The 27,830-nt window shown below is 38.3% G+C and overlaps 1 protein-coding gene across 1 annotated transcript in view; it reads left to right on the forward strand.

The window, feature by feature from the left end:
* The window catches only part of LOC103103833 (butyrophilin subfamily 1 member A1-like), a 40,544-nt gene extending 22,541 nt beyond the window's left edge, over window positions 1-18,003 (forward strand). The window contains exons 5-6 of the mRNA XM_056803740.1: window positions 1,365-1,382; window positions 17,453-18,003. Coding sequence (XP_056659718.1) covers window positions 1,365-1,382; window positions 17,453-18,003 — 569 coding nt within the window. The remainder of the gene's footprint in view (window positions 1-1,364; window positions 1,383-17,452) is intronic.
* The last annotated feature ends 9,827 nt before the right edge of the window (window positions 18,004-27,830 follow it).

The following is a 27,830-nucleotide window of genomic DNA, read 5'->3' on the forward strand; positions in this document are numbered from 1 at the left end:
GAGCCCCCAACTCAGTAACTGTTCTTTGATGACAGTCAGCTTGCCTTCTTGTGGTGAAAGAGGTGTCCATTGAGCCATCATCTATATTCTAAATTGTTCGTGTAAATAGTCCTACTGATGAACTCTCTTTTTCCCCCCCTCTCTCTTTCTTCATTTTTCTCTCTCACCAATTTTTAGAGAGTCTTGCAGCGAAACATGGTAATATTTTCTCATTCTTTTCCCACATAATATAATAATGTAGAAAGTATGTCATAGAATCCTTTGATGTTACTGATGAAAATTTAGAAAATGGTGTTTTCAAGGTCTTAGAGTCAAATCCATATGAAGAGTTGGCTACAATTCTCATTCTTATGAATTCTAGAATAGCCGACATCATTTGAAATCAACAAGCATGAATACTTGGAGCACTGGAAGTGCCAAAATGAGGCATTCTCCAAGTTTTAAATTGTTATTGTCAACACATCTGTTGATTAGTCCTCTCTTTCTCTCTCTCTCTCTCTCTGTCTGTCTCTGTCTATCTGTCTCTCTCTCTCTGTCTCTGTCTCTCTGTCTCTCTTTGTCTCACCCTCCCTGTGATCACGTTTCTGGCTGTCTCTGTTGCAGATTTTGTTGAATACAAATATGGTGAGTAATACCGATATTTAATGCATATTAATGTATATTGTGCATACAACAGGAAAAGATGGCAGGTCAATTGATCGGCTATTCCCCAAATACATGCAACTATCCAAGCTCCCTAATTCGTAGAGGGGAGAAGTCATCCCCGTGTATTTTCCCACACATGTCTGGTTCTGGTTTAATTTGACAAAACAGTGTTTTGTAAGGAAAAAAAAAGTTAATTTTGAAAAAGTCATGAATGGGAAGCAGTAAGAAATGAAGCATTAAGTGGAAGTCACAATTTCCGTGGAATGATTGGTTAAAAGTTGGAATTGCCGTGCTTGGGAGTCTTGGAGTCCAAAGGTTTAATTGAGAGATGAAAAAAGAGAGGCTCACAGATAGTGACCCTTTGTAAATATCAGAAAGAGACTGAGTGTGAGACAGGGTATAGATCTGCACATTAGTGGATTGTCAGAAATATTAGAGATAATGCATTACAACCTCCAAATTTTAAGATGAGATAAGCAAGACAACGTCTTCCATGGGGACCAAAGGAATTACTATGGCAATCAGGTGTCCAATCTCAGTGTTCAGACTCGTTGGGCAGTGGTAATTCCTCTACATGAACAAAGTAGAAAATTTGTAAGCACACAAATATTTAGTGAGGCACCCACCACAGTGTAAACGGATAAACTAAATAGATTTACAATTGCTCTCTAACTCTCTGTCTCTTCCTTCTCATGTTTTTTTTTCTTTCTCTTTTACAGTCTCTGTTAATCGATCTGGTAAGTTTTATGTTGTTGTTCATTTTCCATTATAATTAAATTGGGATTCTCTATTCCACAGGACAGTCCTGGGACCTAAGTTGATTGAGAGTCCCTCAAATCAGCAAAGGGATCTAGTTCTCATAATTTGTATAGAGGAGACCCCAGCAGTGTGAATTTTCCCTGTGAAGTGTTTGTTTTTGCCAAATGAATTTTTCTTAAATCAGTAATTGAAAAACACGAATTGAAATTTAAGAAAGGAAATGGTATGAATGCAATAAGGAATGAGGCATTTATTGGAAACAGATATGATATTAGAATTACGTTTTGAACGTTCACGTATCCCTTGAGGCCATGCCATCCAATGGTTTCATCTGACTGATGAGAAAGTAGTTCCTCATGAGTGTTGTCACTTTTCCACTATCCCAGCATTGTGGTTTTTATTTTGCATGGATGCATATGCTGTTAGATTGTGAGGAAGCTTCGAGATGAATTCATTGAACCGTCTTATTGGACCAATGGAGAATCTTAGAAAATTTAGTTCTTTTGCCTTTCTGTCCTGTGGTCATTCCTTGAAATCCACAAGTCTGAAAACATGATAGAAGAGACAGTGCAAATGAGGCATTCTCCATGTTGTGAATTGGTCATCTGTGTAGTTATGCTGACGAAGTCTCTCTTTCTCTCTGTACATCACGTTTCCTCTCTTTCTTTCTGTGTGTTTGAAATTTTTCAGGCTATCCTGAAGATCAACCTGGTGAGTAACCTGTTCCTGTTCATTATTTCTACGTACATATATCGTGATACTACAAGCACCTGGTTAATGTGCAGATTTTTGTTCATTAAGGTGTTGCCCAAATCAATGTGCCCAACCGATTCCTTGAATTTGAAGAGGGGAGTTGTGATGCATTTGGAGTTTTCATGTGAAGCATGTCTTTTTCATTGAAACCCATTGTTGAGAAATGAAACAAAGGAAATATTAGAAAAGTGTATTAAAAGGGAAAAACTCAGAAATGATTCATTAATTAGAAGCAAGTGTTATCTTAGACTGATCAAGTGAAAGTTGAAATTTTTAATAATCTCCCCAGACAGCACTCAAACTGGAAGCCATGGAGAGCAAAGTTTTCTTTTTGAAAATGAGAAAAAAGAGTTCAGTGATACTGCCATTTTTGAAATGGCAGAATGATGCCATGTGTGATATCTGGCATGGGTTTGTACATTCTTGGCTTTTGAGAAATGTTCACTATGATGTAGAGCAACCTTCAGATTTTACAGATGAAAACTCCGAATGCTTTCCTCTAGATCTCAGATTAAATTAGTATCAGAAGCTGCCTATCAATCTCATTCTTATGAGCCCCCAACTCAGTAACCATTCTTTGATGACAGTCAGCTTGCCTTCTTGTGGTGAAAGAGGTGTCCATTGAGCCATCATCTATATTCTAAATTGTTCGTGTAAATAGTCCTACTGATGAACTCTCTTTTTCCCCCCCCTCTCTCTTTCTTCATTTTTCTCTCTCACCAATTTTTAGAGAGTCTTGCAGCGAAACATGGTAATATTTTCTCATTCTTTTCCCACATAATATAATAATGTAGAAAGTATGTCATAGAATCCTTTGATGTTACTGATGAAAATTTAGAAAATGGTGTTTTCAAGGTCTTAGAGTCAAATCCATATGAAGAGTTGGCTACAATTCTCATTCTTATGAATTCTAGAATAGCCGACATCATTTGAAATCAACAAGCATGAATACTTGGAGCACTGGAAGTGCCAAAATGAGGCATTCTCCAAGTTTTAAATTGTTATTGTCAACACATCTGTTGATTAGTCCTCTCTTTCTCTCTCTCTCTCTCTCTGTCTGTCTCTGTCTATCTGTCTCTCTCTCTCTGTCTCTGCCTCTCTGTCTCTCTTTGTCTCACCCTCCCTGTGATCACGTTTCTGGCTGTCTCTGTTGCAGATTTTGTTGAATACAAATATGGTGAGTAATACCGATATTTAATGCATATTAATGTATATTGTGCATACAACAGGAAAAGATGGCAAGTCAATTGATCGGCTATTCCCCAAATACATGCAACTATCCATGCTCCCTAATTCGTAGAGGGGAGAAGTCATCCCCGTGTATTTTCCCACACATGTCTGGTTTCATTTGACAATACAGTGTTTTGTAAGGAAAAAAAAAGTTAATTTTGAAAAAGTCATGAATGGGAAGCAGTAAGAAATGAAGCATTAAGTGGAAGTCACAATTTCCGTGGAATGATTGGTTAAAAGTTGGAATTGCCCTGCTTGGGAGTCTTGGAGTCCAAAGGATTAATTGAGAGATGAGAAAAGAGAGGCTCACAGATAGTGACCCTTTGTAAATATCAGAAAGAGACTGAGTGTGAGACAGGGTATAGATCTGCACATTAGTGGATTGTCAGAAATATTAGAGATAATGCATTACAACCTCCTAATTTTAAGATGAGTTAACCAAGACAACATTTTCCATGGGGACCAAATGAATTAATATGGCAATCAGGTGTCCAATCTCAGTGTTCAGACTCGTTGGGCAGTGGTCATTCCTCTACATGAACAAAGTAGAAAATTTGTAAGCACAGAAATGTTTAATGAGGCACCCAGCACAGGGTAAACGGATAATCTAAATAGATTTACAATTGCTCTCTCTCTCTCTGTCTCTTCCTTCTCATGTTTTTTTTTCTCTCTCTTTTACAGTCTCTGATAATCGATATGGTAAGTTTTATGTTGTTGTTCGTTTTCCATTATAATTATATGGGGATTCTCTATTCCACAGGACAGTCCTGGGAACTAAGTTGATTGAGAGTCCCTCAAATCAGCAAATGGATGTAGTTCTCATAATTTGTATAGAGGAGACCCTAGCAGTGTGAATTTTCCCTGTGAAGTGTTTATTTTTGCCAAACGAGTTTTTTTAAATCAGTAATTGAAAAACATGAGTTGAAATTTAAGAAAAGAAATGGTATGAATGCAGTAAGGAATGAGGCATTTATTGGAAACAGATATGATATTAGAATTACGTTTTGAACGTTCACGTGTCCCTTGAGGCCATGCCATCCAATGGTTTCATCTGACTGATGAGAAAGTAGTTCCTCATGAGTGTTGTCACTTTTCCACTTTCCCAGCATTGTGGTTTTTATTTTGCATCGATGCATATGCTGTTAGATTGTGAGGAAGCTTCGAGATGAATTCATTGAACTGTCTTATTGGACCAATGGAGAATCTGAGAAAATTTAGTTCTTTTGCCTTTCTGTCCTGTGGTCATTCCTTGAAATCCACAAGTCTGAAAACATGATAGAAGAGACAGTGCAAATGAGGCATTCTCCATGTTGTGAATCGGTCATCTGTGTAGATGTGCTGACGATGTCTCTCTTTCTCTCTGCATATCACGTTTTCTCTGTTTCTTTCTGTGTGTTTGAAATTTTTCAGGCTATCCTAAAGATCAACCTGGTGAGTAACCTGTTCCTGTTCATTATTTCTACGTACATATATACTGATACTACAAGCACCTGGTTAATGTGCAGATTTATGTTCATTAAGGTGTTGCCCAAATCAATGTGCCCAACCGATTCCTTGAATTTGAAGAGGGGAGTTGTGATGCATTTGGAGTTTTCATGTGAAGCATGTATTTTTCATTGAAACCCCTTGTTGAGAAATGAAACAAAGGAAATATTAGAAAAGTGTATTAAAAAGGAAAAACTCAGAAATGATTCATTAATTAGAAACAAGTGTTAGCTTAGAATGATCAAGTGAAAGTTGAAATTTTTAATAATCTCCCCAGACAGCACTCAAACTGGAAGCCATGGAGAGCAAAGTTTTCCTTTTGAAAATGAGAAAAAAGAGTTTCAGTGATACTGCCATTTTTGAAATGGCAGAATGATGCCATGTGTGATATCTGGCATGGGTTTGTACATTCTTGGTTTTTGAGAAATGTTCACTATGATGTAGAGCAACCTTCAGATTTTACAGATGAAAACTCCGAATGCTTTCCTCTAGATCTCAGATTAAATTAATATTAGAAGCTGGCTATCAATCTCATTCTTATGAGCCCCCAACTCAGTAACCGTTCTTTGATGACAGTCAGCTTGAGTTCTTGTGGTGAAAGAGGTGTCCATTGAGGCATCATCTATATTCTAAATTGTTCGTTTAAATAGTCCTACTGATGAACTCTCTTTCTCCCCCCCCCCTCTCTCTCTTTCCTCATTTTTCTCTCTCACCACTTTTTAGAGAGTCTTGCAGCGAAACATGGTAACATTTTCTCATTCTTTTCCCACATAATATAATTGTAGAAAGTAGATGTAATGTATATGTAAAATTACATGTATATGTAATAAATGTAGTAAGTATGTCATAGAATCCTTTGATGTTACTGATGAAAATTTAGAAAATAGTGTTTTCAATGTCTTAGAGTCAAATCCATATTAAGAGTTGGCTACAATTCTCATTCTTATGAATTCTAGAATAGCCGACATCATTTGACATCAACAAGCATGGATACTTGGAGCAATGGAAGTGCCAAAATGAGGCATTCTCCAAGTTTTAAATTGTTATTGTCAACACATCTGTTGATTAGTCCTCTCTCTCTCTCTCTCTCTCTCTCTCTCTCTCTCTCTCTCTCTCTCTCTCTCTCTGTCTGTCTATGTCTATCTGTCTCTCTCTGTCTCTGTCTCTCTGTGTCTCTTTGTCTCACCCTCCCTGTGATCACGTTTCTGGCTGTCTCTGTTGCAGATTTTGTTGAATACAAATATGGTGAGTAATACCGATATTTTATGCATATTAATGTATATTGTGCATACAACAGGAAAAGATGGCAAGTCAATTGATCGGCTATTCCCCAAATACATGCAACTATCCAAGCTCCCTAATTCGTAGAGGGGAGAAGTCATCCCCGTGTATTTTCCCACACATGTCTGGTTTCATTTGACAATACAGTGTTTTGTAAGGAAAAAAAAAGTTAATTTTGAAAAAGTCATGAATGGGAAGCAGTAAGAAATGAAGCATTAAGTGGAAGTCACAATTTCCGTGGAATGATTGGTTAAAAGTTGGAATTGCCCTGCTTGGGAGTCTTGGAGTCCAAAGGTTTAATTGAGAGATGAAAAAAGAGAGGCTCACAGATAGTGACCCTTTGTAAATATCAGAAAGAGAATGAGTGTGAGACAGGGTATAGATCTGCACATTAGTGGATTGTCAGAAATATTAGAGATAATGCATTACAACCTCCTCATTTTAAGATGAGTTAACCAAGACAACATTTTCCATGGGGACCAAATGAATTAATATGGCAATCAGGTGTCCAATCTCAGTGTTCAGACTCGTTGGGCAGTGGTCATTCCTCTACATGAACAAAGTAGAAAATTTGTAAGCACAGAAATGTTTAATGAGGCACCCAGCACAGGGTAAATGGATAATCTAAATAGATTTACAATTGCTCTCTCTCTCTCTGTCTCTTCCTTCTCATGTTTTTTTTCTCTCTCTCTTTTACAGTCTCTGATAATCGATATGGTAAGTTTTATGTTGTTGTTCGTTTTCCATTATAATTATATGGGGATTCTCTATTCCACAGGACAGTCCTGGGAACTAAGTTGATTGAGATTCCCTCAAATCAGCAAAAGGATGTAGTTCTCATAATTTGTATAGAGGAGACCCTAGCAGTGTGAATTTTCCCTGTGAAGTGTTTGTTTTTGCCAAACGAATTTTCTTAAATCAGTAATTGAAAAACATGAGTTGAAATTTAAGAAAGGAAATGGTATGAATGCAATAAGGAATGAGGCATTTATTGGAAACAGATATGATATTAGAATTACGTTTTGAAAGTTCCCATGTCCCTTGAGGCCATGCCATCCAATGGTTTCATCTGACTGATGAGAAAGTAGTTCCTCATGAGTGTTGTCACTTTTCCACTTTCCCAGCATTGTGGTTTTTATTTTGCATCGATGCATATGCTGTTAGATTGTGAGGAAGCTTCGAGATGAATTCATTGAACTGTCTTATTGGACCAATGGAGAATCTGAGAAAATTTAGTTCTTTTGCCTTTCTGTCCTGTGGTCATTCCTTGAAATCCACAAGTCTGAAAACATGATAGAAGAGACAGTGCAAATGAGGCATTCTCCATATTGTGAATCGGTCATCTGTGTAGATGTGCTGACGATGTCTCTCTTTCTCTCTGTATATCACATTTTCTCTGTTTCTTTCTGTGTGTTTGAAATTTTTCAGGCTATCCTAAAGATCAACCTGGTGAGTAACCTGTTCCTGTTCATTATTTCTATGTACATATATAGGGATACTACAAGCACCTGGATAATTTGCAGATTTTTGTTCATTAAGGTGTTGCCCAAATCAATGTGCCCAACTGATCCCTTGAATTTGAAGAGGGGAGTTGTGATGCATTTGGAGTTTTCATGTGAAGCATGTATTTTTCATTGAAACCCATTGTTGAGAAATGAAACAAAGGAAATATTAGAAAAGTGTATTAAAAGTGAAAAACTCAGAAATGATTCATTAATTAGAAACAAGTGTTAGCTTAGAATGATCAAGTGAAAGTTGAAATTTTTAATAGTCTCCCCAGACACCACCCAAACTGGAAGCCATGGAGAGCAAAGTTTTCTTTTTGAAAATGAGAAAAAGGAGTTTCAGTGATACTGCCATTTTTGAAATGGCAGAATGATGCCATGTGTGATATCTGGCATGGGTTTGTACATTCTTTGCTTTTGAGAAATGTTCACTATGATGTAGAGCAACCTTCAGATTTTACAGATGAAAACTCGGAATGGTTTCCTCTACATCTCAGTTTAAATTAGTATCAGAAGCTGGCTATCAATCTCATTCTTATGAGCCCCCAACTCAATAACCGTTCTTTGATGACAGTCAGCTTGCCTTCTTGTGGTGAAAGAGGTGTCCATTGAGGCATCATCTATGTTCTAAATTGTTTGTTTAAATACTCCCGCTGATGAACTCTCTTTCTTCCCCCCCCCCTCTCTTTCCTTATTTTTCTCTCTCACCAATTTATAGGGAATCTTGCAGCGAAACATGGTAATATTTTCTCATTCTTTTCCCACATAATATAATTATGTAGGAAGTATGTCATAGAATCCTTTGATGTTACGGATGAAAACTTGCAAAATGTTGTTTTCAAGGTCTTAGAGTCATGTCCATATTACGAGTTGGCTACAATTCTCATTCTTATGAATTCTAGAATAGCTGACATCATTTGACATCAACAAGCATGAATACTTGGAGCAATGGAAGTGCCAAAATGAGGCATTCTCCAAGTTTTAAATTGTTATTGTCAACACATCTGTTGATTAGTCCTCTCTCTCTCTCTCTCTCTCTCTCTCTCTGTCTCTGTTTCTCTGTCTCTCTGTCTCTCTCTGTGTCTCTTTGTCTGTCTCTACCTCCCTGTGATCACGTTTCTGGCTGTCTCTGTTGCAGATTTTGTTGAATACAAATATGGTGATTAATACTGATATTTTATGCATATTATTGTATATTGTGCATACAACAGGAAAAGATGGCAACTCAATTGATCGGCTATTCCCCAAATACATGCAACTATCCAAGCTCCCTAATTCGTAGAGGGGAGAAGTCATCCCCATGTATTTTCCAACACATGTCTGGTTTCATTTGCCAAAACAGTGTTTTTTTTAAAAAAAAACACAAAGTTAATTTTGAAAAAGTCATCAATGGGAAATAGTAAGAAATGAAGAATTAAGTGGAAGTTACAATTCCCGTGGAATGATTGGTTGAAAGTTGGAATTGCCCTGCTTGGGAGTCTTGGAGTCCAAAGGTTTAATTTAGTGATGAGAAAAGAGAGGCTCACAGATAGTGACCCTTTGTAAATATCAGAAAGAGACTGAGTGTGAGGCAGGGTATAGATCTGCACATTAGTGGATTGTCAGAAATATTAGAGATAATGCATTACAACCTCCTAATTTTGAAGATGAGTTAACCAAGACAACGTTTTCCATGGGGACCAAATCAATTACTATGGCAATCAGGTGTCCAATCTCAGTCTTCATACTCGTTGGGCAGTGGTCATTCCTCTACATGAACAAAGTAGAAAAGTTGTAAGCATAGAAATGTTTAATGAGGCACCCAGCACAGGGTAAACGGATAATCTAAATAGATTTACAATTGCTCTCTCTCTCTCTGTCTCTTCCTTCTCATGTTTTTTTTTTCTCTCTTTTACAGTCTCTGATAATCGATATGGTAACTTTTATGTTGTTGTTTATTTTCCATTATAATTATATGGGGATTCTCTATTCCACGGATCAGTCCTGGGACCTAAGTTGATTGAGAGTCCCTCAAATCAGCAAACGGATGTAGTTCTCATAATTTGTATAGAGGAGACCCTAGCAGTGTGAATTTTCCCTGTGAAGTGTTTATTTTTTCCAAACGAGTTTTTTTAAATCAGTAATTGAAAAACACGAATTGAAATTTAAGAAAGGAAATGGTATGAATGCAATAAGGAATGAGGCATTTATTGGAAACAGATATGATATTAGAATTACGTTTTGAACGTTCACGTGTCCCTTGAGGCCATGCCATCCAATGGTTTCATCTGACTGATGAGAAAGTAGTTCCTCATGAGTGTTGTCACTTTTCCACTATCCCAGCATTGTGGTTTTTATTTTGCATTGATGCATATGCTGTTATATTGTGAGGAAGCTTCGAGATTAATTTATTGAACCGTATTATTGGAGAAATGGAGAATCTGAGAAAATTTAGTTCTTTTGCCTTTCTGTGCTGTGGTCATTCCTTGAAATCCACAAGTCTGAAAACATGATAGAAGAGACAGTGCAAATGAGGCATTCTCCATGTTGTGAACTGGTCATCTGTGTAGATGTGCTGACGATGTCTCTCTTTCTCTCTGTATATCACGTTTTCTCTGTTTCTTTCTATGTGTTTGAAATTTTTCAGGCTATCCTAAAGATCAACCTGGTGAGTAACCTGGTCCTGTTCATTATTTCTACGTACATATATAGTGATACTACAAGCACCTGGATAATGTGCAGATTTATGTTCATTAAGGTGTTGCCCAAATCAATGTGCCCAACCGATCCCTTGAATTTGAAGAGGGTAGTTGTGATGCATTTGGAGTTTTCATGTGAAGCATGTATTTTTCATTGAAAACCCTTGGTGAGAAATGAAACAAAGGTATATTGGGAAAGCATATTGAAAGGGAAAAAGTCAGAAATGATTCATTAAACCAAAGAAAGTGGTACTTTTGAATGACCCAGTGAAAGTTGAAATTTTTAATGATCTACCCAGATACCCCCCAAACTGGAAGCCATGGAGACCAAAGTTTTCTTTTTGAAAATGAGAAAAAAGAGTTTCAGTGATACTGCCATTTTTGAAATGGCAGAATGATGCCATGTGTGATATCTGGCATGGGTTTGTACATTCTTTGCTTTTAAGAAATGTTCACTATGATGTAGAGCAACCTTCAGATTTTACAGATGAAAACTCGGAATGGTTTCCTCTACATCTCAGATTAAATTAGTATCAGAAGCTGCCTATCAATCTCATTCTTATGAGCCCCCAACTCAGTAACCGTTCTTTGATGACAGTCAGCTTGCCTTCTTGTGGTGAAAGAGGTGTCCATTGAGGCATCATCTATGTTCTAAATTGTTTGTTTAAATACTCCCGCTGATGAACTCTCTTTCTTCCCCCCCCCTCTCTTTCCTCATTTTTCTCTCTCACCAATTTATAGGGAATCTTGCAGCGAAACATGGTAATATTTTCTCATTCTTTTCCCACATAATATAATTATGTAGAAAGTATGTCATAGAATCCTTTGATGTTACTGATGAAAACTTAGAAAATGGTGTCTTCAAGTTCTAAGAGCAAATCCATATGAAGAGTTGGCTACAATTCTCATTTTTATGAATTCTTTAATAGCCGTCATCATTTGACATCAACAAGTATGAATTCTTGGAGCAATGGAAGTGCCAAAATGAGGCATTCTCCAAGTTTTAAATTGTTATTGTCAACACATTTGTTGATTAGGCCCCCCCCTCTCTCTGTGTCTCTGTCTATCTGTCTCTCTCTCTCTCTGTGTCTATCTATCTGTCTCTCTCTCTCTGTCTCTGTCTTTCTGTCTCTCTGTCTCTCTTTGTCTCTCTTTTTCTGTCTCTTCCTCCCTGTGATCATGTTTCTGGCTCTCTGTTTTGCACATTTTGTTGAATACAAATATGATGAGTAATACCGATATTTTATGCATATTAATGTATATTGTGCATACAACAGGAAAAGATGGTAACTCAATTGATCGGCTTTTCCCCAAATACATGCAACTATCCAAGCTCCATTCTTGTTAATTATTTCTATGTACATATATAGTGACTTCTTAATGAACTGGTTAATGTATGGAATTAATTTTATTAGTCGGTCCCCATGTCAATGTTCACAAGGGGCAACTTAGTTTCTGAATTGATAGAGCACCAAGCCCAAGGATGAGATATTATTGTTTCAAACCTTGTCTCAGGCACCTCTCTGCTGTTTGAGCCTGGGCAAGTCACTTAACCTCCATTGTCAGCACTCACCACTCTTCTGCCTTGGAACCAATGCACACTATTGATTCCAAGATGGAAGGTAAGGGTTTAAAAACAAAGAAGCAAAGAAACTACTCTGTCAACCTCCTAATTTTGCTGAGGGTAGTTTTAATCGATTTGAATTTTTTCATGAGAATCATCATTTTTTAAAATTCAAATCCGTATCGAGAAATGAAAGAAAGGAAATTTGTGAATATCTATTGAGAGAGGAAAATCCCGAAATGAGTCATTATGCAGAAAGAAGTTTTACCTTAGAATGATTAAGTGAAAATTGGAATTGCCATTGCACCCCCAGAAACCCCCCAAAGTGGAAGCCATGGAGACCAAAGTTTTCTTTTTGAAAATGAGAAAAAAGTGGCTCAGTGAAACTGTCATTTTCCAAATGGCAGAGACGCCTGGTGTGAGATTTGGCCTGGGTTTGTGCCGTGGATTTTGAGTAATCTTAAACATTACATAGAACAATCCTCTCACTGTAGAGATGAAAACTCTGAGAAAAATTTTTCCTCTGTATCTCAGAGTGATTTAGTATGAAGCAGGCTAAAAATCTGATTCTTATGAGTTCTAATTTAGTAATCATTACTTGACATCAACAAGCTCGTATACTTGGGGAAATGGAAATATCAAATGAGGCATTCTCCATATTTTAAATTGTTATTGTAAATAGATCTGTTTATGAATTATTTCTCTCTCTTTCTCTCTCTCTGATGATATTTTTTCTTTGTCTCTCTTTTTTCAGATACTGTTAAACACGATCATGGTGAGTAATATTTATTTGTTTTCCATATATATTTGTGCCTAGTGATTCTGTAAACCACAGGGGAAGATTGGTACTAAATTGATCAAGAATTCTCAATAGTAATACTACTACCCAGGCTCTGACTCTCTCTTCCCTTTTCTCTCAATGAAACTGTCTTTCAGACTATGATTGATATTTTTATGTATCATTCATATGCATACATATCATTGTGCATGCATATCATTCCATAGTAACATATTTACATATATATCATATCATCATATATCATTATATACATCATATCATCACAATCAGCTTACTTCAATACCTTCTTTCTGAATAAGTTCCTCCTATCTTCTCTTATACTGAGTAATTTTTGAGAATTATAGAAATCCTCTTTCCATGTAGAGATATAAACATTTTACCTCAATGAGTCCCTTAAATTTTCTCTTTATTATATACCTTTTTAGGCTTCTCTTGTGTCTCATGCTTTGACTCTAAATTTTTTTGTTTAAGTCTGGCTTATTACTCAGGAGTGCTTGGAAATCTTTTTGATATAATGACCATTTCTCCCCTGAAAGAATATACTCATTTTTGTTGGATAGGTGAGTTTTTGTGGTAAACCAAATCTTTTGCCTTCTTGAATTTTGATGCTTTTGATCCTTTAATGTTGAAGCCACTAGGTCCTGTATGATCCTGATTGTAGCTTCATGGTATTTGAATGGTTTCTTTCTGGCTGCTTGAAGTGGTTCTTGGCTTGGTGGCTTTTGAATTTAGCTATTACATTCCTGGAAGTTGTCATTTGAGGATTTCTTTCTGGAAGTGATGTGTGAATTCTTTCAATTTCAATTTAATTTTCCTTTTCAAGGATCTCTGGGCAGTTTTATTTGATAATTTCTTGTAATATGATGTCCAAGTTTTTTCTTCATCATGGCTTTCAGGTAGTCCAATAATTCTCAAATTATCTCTCCTACATCTATTTTTCTAGGTCAGTTTTTTTTTTTCAATAAGAGATTTCATGTTTTCCTCTGTTTTTTTTTTTATTCCTTTAATTCTGCTTTATTGGTTCTTGATTTCTCATGAAATCATTAGTTTCTAGATGGTCTGATTTTTAAGACCTGGTTGTCCTCTATCAGTTTTTGGTTCTCCTTTTTCAATTGGCCCATCTCTTTTTGTATCCTTTTCCTTTCTCTTCCCCACTTTCTCTCTGCCTCTCTTAATTGGTTTTGAAAATCTTTTATGAGCTCTTTTAGACTCTGCATCCTATCCATATTTTTCTTTTGGACTTTATTTTACATCAACAAGGTATAAAACTTGTTTGAACAAAAATGTTTAATGTGGAACCCACCATAATGAAAATAGATGCTCTAAATAAATGTGCTCATGATCTTTCTTGCTGTCTTTTCTTTCGCATGCTATTTCTCTCTCTCTCTTTTATAGGTATTGATGAAAATCCATGTAGTGTGTATTATTTTCTTGTTCATTTCCCCAATGTATAGGTATGGTGATTCTATGTACCACTGGATAATATTGGGAACTCAGTTGATTAAGAGTCCCTCAAACCAATAAACTCATCTAGTTCTCCAGATTCAAAGAGGGGAGATATTGGCAGGGTGAATTTTTCTTGTGAAAGGTTTGCTTTGCCAAGAGAATATTTCTTAAATCAGAAATTGAAAGAATAATTTAAATTTGAAAAATTAAATGAAGGAATGCAGTAAGCAATGAGGCATTTAGTGGAAATAGATTTTACATTAGAATTACCTTTTGAATGTTCAAGTGTCCTTTGAGGTCATACAGTCCAATGCTTCATTTTAGAAATGAGAAAATAGTAGCTCATAGATGTTGTCCTATTTTAAGTGTCACAAAGGTATTGAGTGTTGAGTTGGGATAGATGCATATATTATTATATTATGAAGAATCTTAAAGATTATTCCATACAACAATTTCAATGTCCAATGAAAGGATTTTTATATTGGATCTGGGAAGCAATATGGAGTCAAAAGAGTTTATTGAATCAGGAATGCAGGTGTCATGGAGAGACCTGTGTTTTAGGAAGATAATTCTGATGTCTGTGTTGAAAACTGATTAGAGCAGATAAAGGCTTGAATCAGGAGGTCAACCAGTGGGCTTTTGTAGGGGCTTCAGGGAGAGGTGACAAGGGCTTCCAGCAAGATGGTTGTAGTATCAGAACTGAGAAGGGGTTTAAACCTCAGGTACTACAAAAGGAGAATCCATAGGATTTGGCAGTTGTTTGGAGACCAGTTGTTGGGAAAGTTAGGGAGCATGAGGACTTCAGGTTAACATCCACGCAGCAAGGCAAGGTGACTAGAAGTATGCTACTTCCTTCTACAGTAATAGAGAAGCTAGGAAGGGGCAAAGATTTGTGGAGAAAGATGATTTCAGTTGTGGACATGTTGGGTTTAAGTTGTCTATGGAGCATCTAATTTAAGAGATCTAAAAGGTCACTGGAAATATGTTAATGGAGGTAGGAGGAGAGATGAGGACTGGTCAAATAAATCTAAGGATCATCTGCATAAAGAAAATGATTGTAAACCATGGAGTAGATGAAGATTTTGTGGGTGCAAGAGTATAGACATAGGAGAGGAGAGGGCTTGAGAGAGAATTATAGCACCCCCACAATTACTGGGTAGGACATGGGTGGAGATCCAGCTTAGGAAACAGAGGGCTTTTTAGACAGGAGGAAGTATGAAAAGAGGAACAAGAGAGAAGAGGAAACTCATGAAATAGAGTTTTTACCCCAGTGAAATATGAATCAAATTCCTCACCTGAAAAGGTGACAGCCATGGAGGTATTGGAGAACTGATAAACATGAGTTTGGAATACTTGCAGGTGATGACAAGATCAAGGTGTAAAAATTAAAATTAATATCAAATAATAAAAATGTTATATTTTAAAAGATTTATTAATGATCATTAGAGATAAAGGAATACAAAGGCAACAAAATAAAACCATGTGCCCATGACTAATCAGCCTGTTCAAAATCCCTGCTTACCACCACAGTCACAACAGGAAACCAAAAGGCCAGGCAGTACCCCACTGTCTAATATCCCCTGTATACAGGAAGTATGTAATGACAGGAAGTCAGTAGGCTCCCAGGAAATGTAGTTTTTATGGTAACAGATTTGTAATTATACAAAGGGTATGACTATCTCTGTGTGAAGTTCTTGAGAGGTTGGGAAACAGATCATGGGAAATAAGTAAATTGTGGAATTGGAAACTGAAATAAGATGATATTTAATGTGAAGAAGAAGAGACTCAGTGGACATAGGCTGGCTCTGTATAATCAAATGTTGGAAGGTGTCCTGTGGGGAAGACGGATTAGACTTCTGCTTGACCCTTTGATCCCTGTTGGCAGAAGTAGGAGCAACAGATGGAAGAGATGAATTTAGACAAGAGGAGAAGTTTCCTGACAATGAAAGCTGCCAAACAGCAAAATGGCTGCCTTTGAAGTGAGGAGAGGCAACAGAGTAGGGTACAGAGGAACCAGCTGAAACTTTGGCACCAGGAGATGAGTGTGGACAAATCATTTAAAAGTTTTTGGGGCTCAAATTTCTCTTTTCTGTCAAAAGACAGTGCTGGACTAGAGGGCTTATATAGTTTCTTCCTAGTACTAAGGCTATGATCGCAGGATCTCCCACAGGAGTTCTTGAAGCACTGATTTAATTAGCACAGGTAAGGTATTCCTTAGAGAGAATTCTTCAAGAACAGGCTAGAGAGGAGCGTCTCTGAGGTCCCTTCTGGCCTTCAAACTTTGTGATCTTGTGAATCACAGTGACCCTTAGAAGGCATTTACACTTTCTAGAATTAATGTTTCCCAACTACTCCTAAGCCAAGACTCTCTCCACTATAAGGAGAAGGAACAGTCAGAGAGGTAGGAGGAAAATGAAGATGGAGAATGATTCTGTTTCACAGATTTCCAGAAAAGAATTTCCCAGCAGGAGAGGGTGAGACATAGTGCAAAATATGTCCTTGAACCTCAAGGAGGATGAGGCTCATTGGGTATGGAAATCAGATCATTGACAGTCGGTCAGTGAAAAACTTTTATAAAGCACATACTATGAGTCAGATACTGAGGTAAGGCTTGGAGATACAAAGGAAGGAAAGGATAGTACTTGCCACTGAGAAACTCATAATCCATTGTTAGTCTCTGAGGGAATAATTTGAAAAGAGATATAAGTGCAGAAATCAGATTGCTGAGGATAAAGAAAAAGGTCATGGTAAGAGCATGGAAGCATTTGGTATGACCCAGAGGTGCCAAACATACAGCCCAAAGGCCACACTGATCCTACATCCAGGGTGTAGTATGGTGGTAGGTGGGAATGGCATCTACCCACTGTGTACATAAGCTTTTGGAAGAGGCTTTTGACTTGAGGGTGGAGAAGGCTTAGAATGACTGTTAGGGAGTGTCTTCCAGGGAATCAACAAGAGAAAATAATGTTGATGATGTTGTGATGGTGGTGGTGGGAGCAACAGCAGTAGCAAGAGCAGCAGCAGTTCTCATGTTAGAATTTGTATCTCTTTATATTTTACAAAGTGCTTCAAAAATTCTGACTCAGTCCTCCCAACAGCCCTGGGATTAGTCATTATAATTGTTACTTATACGTAAAGAAATTGAGCTAGATAAAGGCTATCTGATTTTGTCCAAGTCACAGAGATAGTGAATGTCTGACATGTAGAACAGAAATCAAAAGCATCACTGAAAGTCTAGTTGAATTGAAGGAGGTTAGATATGGCTCTTGTTTAAACTTCTGGACTGACATTCTGCATTTCTCTGCAGTGGCCACAACTTATGACACAGGCTCGCCTTATCGCTTCTTCCTCCTGAAACAAAATGACAAAAGTGTCATTTCCTATTCTCGGCAGCCCAAGGGTGGAGGGGACATGGATGTGCTGACTTATGTGCTGGGTCAGGAGAGATTCGATTCAGGAAAGCACTACTGGGAGGTGAATGTGGAAGGAAAGACGGAGTGGGCTCTGGGGCTCTGTAAGGACTCAGTATGCAACGAGGAAGAAGCAGACGTCACACCAGAAACTGGATTCTGGATTATTTGTCTGGTTAATGGTGACACTTACCGGGCTCTCTGCAGACCCTGGATCCAGCTCCAGTTGGCAGTGGCCCCCAAGACTGTGAGGATTTTCTTGGACTATGAAACAGGCACAATCACCTTCTCCAATGCTGCTGACTCAACTCACATCCATACTTTTCATGATACCTTCCAGGAAGCTCTGAGGCCCTGTAGCTTCTCTGGCTCTTTCAGTGAAGCAGAAAATCGTAACCTTGTGCACCCCTTAGAAAGTATCTCTGAGAGAATGAAAATGTTGAAATAAACAACTACCAGATGAAGAAATCAAAACTATCCAGTCATGTGAAAAAAAATCCCATCACTATTGATTAGAGAAATGCCACTAAAACAACTCTGAAGTAGTACCTTATTATATCTATCAGAATGGCTAATCTGATATCAAAGGAAAATGGTGAATGTTGGAGGGGACATGGCAGAAATGGGACACTAATGCATTGTTGGAGTCATGAACTGATCTGGTCATTCTGGGGGGCAATTTAGAACTTGCTGAAAGGGTTATAAAACTGTGCATACCTTTGGTTCAGTAATACTGCTACAAATTCTGTATCCCAAAGAAATATGACAAAGACAAGATGGTTTATTTGTACACAGATATTTATAGCTGCTCTTTTTGTGGTGGCAAAGAATTGAAAATTGAGAGGATGTCCATCAATTGGAGAATGGCTGTACAAATTGTGATATGAGGATGAGTATTACTTTGCTCTAAGAAGTGATGAGCAGAATTTCAGAAAAAGCTGGAAAGACCTTCATGAACTAATTCAGAGTAAATGAAACCAGGAGAATATTCAACACAGTAAAAGCAACACTGATGACTGGGGACAGCTGGGTAGCTCAGTGGATTGAGAACCAGGCCTAGAGATGGGAGGTCCTGGGTTCAAATCTGGCCTCAGACACTTCCCAGCTGTGTGACCTTGGGCATATCACTTCACCCCCATTGCCTAGCTCTTACCATTCTTCTGCCTTGGAGTCAATTGACTCCAAGATGGAAGGTAAGGTTTTTTTTTTTTTTAAAGCAACACTGATAATTAACTGTGAAAGACAGCTATTGTCAGCAGTACAGTGAGAGACGATAATTCTGACTTACTCATGATGAAAATTGCTCTTCATCAGCAGAAAAAGTACTGATGGAGTCTGAATATGGATCAAAGTAAACTATATTTCTCCTTATTTTATTTGTGTGTTTTTATTTGGGGGTTTTTAGTTTCATCTGAATTTTCTGACACAACATGAGCAATATGGGAATTTTAAAGGTCTTTGTCAGTACTTTTTATGAATATACTGACTGTATACTCAGATACCACCAGGGAGATACGGCCACTTTCAATTTCCTCATTATGGGAAAACTTGCAGAATTTTAAAATAATGGATTCATCCATTGAGTGCTGTATTGGACTTTAAGGATCATTTCAGTCCAACCCTCTCATTTTATAGATGAGTCCATGAGGCTCAACAACATGCCAAGGTCATACAGCTAATAAATTTCAGAGGGAGTAATTAAATGCAGGTTTTTAAGTTTAATAACCCATATACTTTCCATTGAACTACATTGTCTTCCTTACTTTGACTTTTCTCTCCTTTGGAAGGCATTAAAACTCAGTAAAATTCTGCTCAAGAGGAAGGGCTGGGAATTTGCCCATATATCCTTTTCCATTCATGTGCCCATTCATTCTGCCCTAAAGAACTCATAGCCTGTGATGTAATGAATATAGCACTGGAACAGGTGTCAGGAAGGTCTGAGTACAAAACCAGCCACAGACACTTAGAAGTTGTGTATGTCAATTAACTTCTGTTTGTCTCAGTATTCTCATCTGTAAAATGGAAAAAATAATACTACTTACATCCTAGAGTTGTGGTACAGATCAAATGAGATAATAATTGTAAAATCTTCAGCATAGTACAAGTCATAAAATAAACACTAAATTAGTGGCAGGTTTTGTTATGATTGTTATTTGATAGGTATGTAGGTGGCACAATGGTCCTGGGCCTGGAGTCAGGGAAGACTCATCTTCCCAACTTTAAGTATGGCCTCAGAGAATTCTTAGTTGTGGGACTCTGGACAAGTCACTTAACCATGTTAGCCTCAGTTTCCTCATCTATAAAATGAGCTAGAGAAGCAAACAATAAACCACTCCAGTATCTTTGCCAAGAATATCCCAAATGGGGTCATGCAGAGGTGGACATGACTAAAAACAACACTTGTAGTTATTATTTCTATTTAATTCAACACCACTAGGATTCCCAGTTTTCTTTATGAATAATGATCAGATTTGCCTTACAGATTTGAGGTAAATCTCTTAAAAATACAGAGAGCCTGGAGATGGTAGGTGAACACATTTCCCAAGAGAGAATAGCCTGGTTTTTATGGGACCATTTAATTGGTGCCAACATCAGAGAGAGCTGCTACCAGAATGAGTGCGTAATACATCTGTGCATTGTCAGATTTTCCTTTGACATGGAAGCCATCTTGAAAGAGATCAATGCCATTTGCTTCAAAAGTCTGTTCAACTCTATCAGCAAAGTTAAGGGAGAAGAATCTAGTAAGGCATGGTCAATGGTACAAGAGTAATTGAAACCTTGTTTAATGGGTACTTTGCTCAGATTACTAGGAGATGGCATTCTACATTTCCCTACTATATAGACTGTAGTAGGCTCTTTCCTTTGGCTTTTGGTAGGAACTGGCTATAATGAAAAACTGATCCTACTTGGGCATGTTAGCTCTTTTTCTAGCTTCAATGAGAAAGAATAAAATTGCAAGTTCATCTACAGCTGAATGTCTATGAGTTAAGCTGCTGGTGGCTACTGTTCCCCCTTTCACCCATCATCCCAAGAAATAAGCTTGTGGTTTTGTTTGGATTTTTTAGGTTTTCTTTGCCCTTTTCATGTCTAGTCCTCACTAGTATTGGAATATTGAACCATGACAACCATGGAGGAAGAATTAAAGGGCAAAAACTGATCTGGCTGATAAGTTGTTACATGGAACTGTGGCTCAGGTCCTCTTACACTTGAGGGAACAACATTGGTGGGGCATGGAACCACTTCCAACTCCTTACAGGTCCTGGAGCACTCTGGGAAAGAGGCAAAATATAACACATCTGGCTTTCAGGTTGGGGTTGGAGTATGTAATCATACTTACACTTGAATCCAGTAATTCCACTGTTAAGAATATGCCATGGCAGTGTTATTCCAACAGAAAAAGCAGTCTGTTGAAAGATGCTGTCAGGAGCAGTACATGGAATTGCAGGACCCCAGAAATAACACAATGTCAATTATAGGAGAATGGCTAAATAAGTTGTGACTCAATTATATATATATATATTTTTTTTCCCTGAGGGTCATCAGTTTTATGATTTCTTTGCTATAAGGAACTCCTGATGGGGAAGTTCTCCTTCCCAAAAGTTTTCAACCTTCCTCAAAATTTTTATGGCTCTTCCTCCATTAACCCTCTCAACTGAAAACATTGTTTATATTTTATTGAAAAACTGAGGCCATTCCCACAAGGTCTCTTTTCTCCCTTCCTCATCTCATGCCACTCAGAGGTCTTGTGCCCACTATCTTCTCTTTTTTTTCTTTTTTTAAACCCTTACCTTCCGTCTTGGAGTCAATACTGCGTATTGGCTCCAAGGCAGAAGAGTGGTAAGGGCTAGGCAATGGGGGTCAAGTGACTTGCCCAGGGTCACACAGCTAGGAAGTGGCTGAGGCCGGATCACTATCTTCTCTTTCATATGTCTCACACTATGAAGTGAGCTTTATCCTTCCCAAGGCCATTCTTCCTACCTGCACAAATAATGTGTGCATCCCTTCTTCTCTAAAGCTTCCTTAGAGGGGAGAGAAGCCTTAAGGTAGGAAGACAGAGGAAGGAAAGAAGCTTTAGATACCACAAGGGGTATGACGGAGTCAAATTAGAGATATGAGGTGGCAGGAATGAGTCACAAATGCATGCCTTATTAATTGTCAATGAGCCACAGCCAAGTTCTGATCAGTGGACTATTCTGAAGGCTTATACCAGTCCAGAGATCCCATTTAATACCACACAGGTTGGAGAGATGATAGAGAAATATTAAAGATGGAGCCAGGCCCAAGGCCAGGCTCCAGCAAGGACAGGCATCAGTGTGAGCTGGAAGGGAGGAATAGCAGAAGAGAGAGAGGCGGAGCTGGCTGGGCTGTATTTAATCTCTTTGCAACTATACACAGTACATAGGGATGATTATCATTGGTTAATGACAAGGTATAGGTGTGGTTTCTCTTAACCAGGTGATCACAAAGAAACCTGTGTTCCCTCCTAACCTGGGGGAAGCTGGGGTCAAGGGTCAGAGGCTTTCCCAGCCACGTGCAATACTGAGCATGCTCAAGACTGAGCATGCTCTCTTCTAAGGCAATCTGTACATACCAACTGTTTCCCTTGCCCATAGCTAGGGGTGGACTGCTACATCTCCCCCTTTTTGTTTGACATAACAATAAGTAGTGCAATATCAAAATGTAGCAACATTACAGCATTAACAAATACAAACACTCTGGTGCATAATCATATTCTGATACAGAGATGAAAAACCAAACCAGATTGTATAACTTAGATATACCAATCAAGAGTGAGCCTCAGCATAAACTGATTCAGTGATCAATCTTTAAAATCCCAAACTGATCTTTCTATCTGCCTGTCTGCATTTCAGGATCAATGCAACAGTCTTGGTAGCTATAAAAATGTTAAGAAAATAATTTCCACGCTACTGATCCTGGTCTAATGAGGTAGAATTCTATGGCTCACATGACAGGTGCAATAATCAAACACGCCACCTTTCACAGTCTGGACTATCAGAAGTTGTCAGCCTTTTCAACAGTTAGCAAAATACTATCCCTGGAGATGAAGGATAAGTCCTTCCTTTCTCTCGTCCTGATACTGCATCTTGGGGATCTTTCCGTGCTCACTGCCAGATGCCTGCCACATAGGAAACTGGTTGGTGGCTCGATGCCAGGATATCCAGCGACTGAGGGTGTCAGTACGCCATGTCTCTGCATTTCCCAACCTAACCTGTAAAAGTATGCACAGAATTATCAAACAGTTGCATAGGAGTTGTTATTTTGAACTACTGCAGTTAACTTCATAACTGAAAAGATCTTGATACTGTGACTAGCATTATCACCTTCATTCTGCAAATCTTGACTGCAGAAATAAATCAAATTGTGCCAGTAACCTTTGAATTTGCATTATTATCATAGGTCTCCTTTCAATATCATGATCAGCTTCAATATCTGTAATTTGAATAAATGATAGTATTGCCTCTTTCAAATCCTTAATAAATCACTGTTCTGAGTAACAGATTTCTTGATAACTTTAATAATTAACTACTGGTAAACAGATTGAATCCTTCTAACCATGCTTTCACTCTGCTGAGCATGTGTCTTATTTTTCCATAGTAAAAGCTAGTCTAGTTATAAATCATTTGCTTTCTGGATACAGGTCTATTAATATGCCTACTAAAAAGTTTCTGAACTGCATACAGGTTGCTTGAATAATCTCTGATCAATATTTATCTTGTAGCTCTTATGTTCTGCTTAGAAAAGTATTAATAATTCCTCCATAGTTAAAATTAGAAAGCATAAGAAATTCCTTTTAAATCATATTCCAATTCATGCTTATTATATCTTAGTATTAAATTTTCCTTCTAGCCAATTACAGTGTTAGTGATAAAAACTTGGAACCTCAGTTGCTATGATGTGTCAACTAGAAAAAACACAGAACTATTAAATAGTCAAAAATCACTCTTTAATCATGGGAAAAGGGGGTAGCGCTACTAATACAACAGACAACAGAGCTGCTTTCCAAGACTGCACAGAGTCAAGACACCCTGGTCACCAGCCCCTGGGAGTGCCACCGACTCAGGATGGACTCTGAGGAACAAAAGAACTTAGGGAACCTATATACCACTCTAGGTGACCTGGGGGCTTTAGGATTAGAGGGACAGTTGATTGACTTTACAATAGTAAGAAAGGAAAATGAGGAGTTCCAGACAGGAATAATAGTGAGGGGCTGGGGCCCTACAATGGACACAAAAGGGAAAGACTCAGCCTAGGGCTGGGTCACCTTGGTCATGGACCTTAGCCTAGGGGGAGAAACCATTGGGACAAAAGGGATGTTCAATATTGGATGGAATTAGCTGTTCCCACCCAAACTACCAGGAAGTTCACTGTCTGGTGAAGAGGGACCTTCCCACAGGGGGAAACCTCTCCTGTGACAAGGTCAAAACCTGGGGTTTCTACACTCAAACTAAATAAACTGGGGATCTCTAGATTTCCATGTTGACCCCCCCCCCTTTTGGTCAAGACCAAACGTCACTGACCAAACATGGACAAATGAGTAATGCTATATGGGATTGGACTCCATCCCCTACTGGTGGGAAGTCTAGGGACACAGGTATTGGTGATTGGCATTTGGGGGCATTCCCCGATGCCACGGGGCATTGACAATTGAGCCAGAAAGGCAGGCAGTCTGCCTTTGGCCAAAAACTTAACTAACAATCAAAACACTATCCCAATTCCCAAAGTCTTAAGTCTTTCACATCTGGTGGGTCCTGATGACGTCTTCAGCCTCCTCTCTCGCAGACTTCTGCCCTCTGGTAGGCTCCTCCTTTGGTGTCAGCCAGCTTCCTTGCTGCTGCAAGAGAAAACTTAAGAGAAATCCATAAACACATTCTTTAACAGGACTTGATCTACTCCCTATATGCTTACTCACTACAAGGATTATCCACACTGCTAACCTTAAATCTGCAATTCCATCTTATTAATTTTAGTAATATCTTTTCCACAAATTATAAAATCACGTAATTTACATGCTTAATCAGAAAGATTGCCTTACTTTACCAAAATATAAAAATCCTACAAACTGTAGAAATATTAAAGCAGAAAAATTCTCACTATTAAAAATGCTTCTAATTTTCCTTAATTTTAAAACTTTATACACTCAACTCACACACCCCCCTTTAGGGAGGTTGAGATGCTAGGGATTTTGAAATTGATTTATTTCTAGGCTCCATCATTTCTTCCTAACCTCTTCTGATACTACTTTGAGACAAACTAGCACTCTGGAATCTTTGCTGCAAATTCTCAAATTAACAGATGTTACTTTCAAACCTCTTTAACCAGGTAAAAATGTTCCCATTTTAAACTTTTCCTATTTCAACTAAGTTTGGGGAATAGCTCTGTCCTTTCTAGGTTCTCTACTTAAAGGGACTTTGCTCAGGGTAAATAAAATTCTCAAGGGAAATAAAATGGCCAGTTTTATGTCTGCTACAGAAACATTTCTAGTCAATGAAAATGATGAGACACAATACTTATCCGGATCCAATATCTTGGGGCTCCTTTGGATTTCTTGTAGGGATGTCTTCTTCAAGAATCCTTCAGATTCTAGGCTACAGGAAAATCTTGTCCAGGCTTTTGGCTCTTAAGAAATGTCTTGAAATAAAACTTTAATAGGTTTTAATCACTTCACCCACACTTCAGAACTGTGGTGGTAAATACATTCCTAGAAATTTTGGAGTTTCCCAGGTGAGAAATTCCTTTATTAGCGGTCATATGCCAAAGATCATCAGAAATAATGATCACAAAACCATTAGTTCTCTCCACTTTAAAAGTAAAATTAGTTATCAGTAATCACTGGTCTTTTAAAACAAAAAATCTATCTATTGTAATGGTTGCACTCTGGAAATTTACCTTAAGACTTCAAAAATCAGTTTACAGTTTATGATCCTTTTACTTTTTCAGAATCTAAAACCAGTAACATGTTTTTCCAAACACAAAATTTAGGATTACTAAGAAAGCTTAGAAATTACCTTTAACTCTGAATACCTCTACAATTCCTTTCTTTTCTTTCTTTCCTTCTTCTTTTTGCTCTAATTTACTTTTGGCTCCAAGTTTGCCTTTCTCTTAGCCTTGCCTCAAACCACTTTGGCCTAAGGCTAAAGCCGCTCCTAAAGAGGAAATCTGTTGGGTCAGTTTAAAATGTTCGGGGTTCCCTTACCATTTAAAGCACTGCCTTTTACCCATTATTTCTTGTCATTTACACCAATTCAATGACCAGTCAGGTCTGTAGTTGACCATCCTAAAATGAACTTTCTTTACTCTAGAACTCACACACATGCTTTGCTACTTGAAAACAATTAACAGCTTGAAAAAAAAGTGAAATTATAGCCCTCAAATAACCAGGTTAGCACCTAGAATAAAATACACCTTGTTACTAATATTAACTGCGCTTGATATACAATATTATATACATTAACAAGACCAAAACTTTGGGAAGAAAAATTAGACCTTAAAGTTAAGAATTTCTGAACCTCTTTTTGCCTCCTGCTGGATCACCAGCTCTGGTCTCACCTCTTCAGCTTTTGGGAGGAATCCATTAACACAACTTACAGACATTATTTGCTAACATTTAAATCACCAGCATTTGATTATTAGCGAAGTCTCCGCCTAAGGAATCCATTAGACTTACAATACAAGCAAAAGCCCACAGAAAAAATTTGGGTAGAAATCCAGAACTTAAGTTCTTAAGCTTCTATGAGCTTCTTCTTCTTCTTCTTCTTTTTTTTTTTGAAAACTTTGTAACCATTTAAACCTCAAGCCATTGTATCTTAATTCATGAAGAAACTTTCTCTCTTTTAATCAGCTTAAAGCAGTTACTCAGACCCTCATTTGAGCACTCAGGCTCTCACACTCCAAACTCCAGTTTCCCATTCAAAGCTTTCAGTCAGCCTTTCACGCCTCTGACCAGCTCTCCTGGCCCTCACCTCTCTGGTTCTTACCCTTCTCCTGGTCTATGGACCGTTCTGACCTGATTTTTCCTCAGGTGCATTCCTCCAGCCTTTGGTTGAAGACTTCTCTTTCCTCTTCTTCAATCTATCGACCTGCTTTGCTTAAAACAGACTATAGAAACAATATCTTTTCCTCATTTAATGAACCTCACCTTGGCCAGCTTACCTTTGGATTGGCCTTTGTCACTGTTTGCCATTTATCCAATTACTTGCTTGCATCAGGTCCATACTTCGAAACCATGTAACTCGTGGCCATATTTCTAGGTGGTTCTTTGGGCTGCTGACCGCCCCCACCAAATTTTGGGACAACAGACAAGCTGTTACCCATGTCCAATAGCGCTCGGGTGGCTATGGACAAATTTGACAAAGGACCCCTTAATTAAAGAGCGAATTACTCCCAAACACAAGATGCGAGTCCTACCTCCAAGAGAGCCGCTTACCTGGCCCTTGCTAACCGGACTCCTGACCCAACCCCAAATGGGTTGTGTGAGGTACCTCAAGTCTCAGGGTCCTCGTTAGCTGGAGGGCTCGGGCCACGGGGACTTCGGATCTCGGTGGGACCTCCATTAATGTCAACTAGAAAAAACACAGAACTATTAAATAGTCAAAAATCACTCTTTAATCAAGGGAAAAGGGGTTAGCACTATTGATACGACAACAGAGCTGCTTTCCAAGACTGCACAGAGTCAAGACGCCCTGGTCACCAGCCCCTGGGAGTGCCACCGACTCAGGATGGACTCCGAGGAACAAAAGAACTTGGGGAACCTATATACCACTCTAGGTGACCTGGGGGCTTTAATATTAGAGAGACAGTTGATTGACTTTACAATGGTAAGAAAGGAAAATGAGGAGTTCCACACAGGAATAATAGTGAGGGGCTGGGGCCCTACAATGGACACAAAAGGGAAAGACTCAGCCTAGGGCTGGGTCACCTTGGTCATGGACCTTAGCCTAGGGGGAGAAACCATTGGGACAAAAAGGATGTTCAATATTGGATGGGATTAGCTGTTCCCACCCAAACTACCAGGAAGTTCATTGTCTGGTGAAGAGGGACCTTCCCTCAGGGGGAAACTCTCCTGTGACAAGGTCAAAATCTGGGGTTTCTACACTCAAACTAAATAAACTGGGGATCTCTAGATTTCCATGTTGACAGATGCTATCTTCCACGTGGTGGCCAGGAGAGAGAAGGCCAGCTTCAGATCTAAGTCCAAACCTTAAAATTTCCTGTTTGCACCTTAATTACCTTGTGATTTATACCAAAATTTCTCTA

Source organism: Monodelphis domestica, chromosome 6 (genome assembly GCF_027887165.1).
Source record: "Monodelphis domestica isolate mMonDom1 chromosome 6, mMonDom1.pri, whole genome shotgun sequence".
NCBI classification, from domain to species: domain Eukaryota; kingdom Metazoa; phylum Chordata; class Mammalia; order Didelphimorphia; family Didelphidae; genus Monodelphis; species Monodelphis domestica.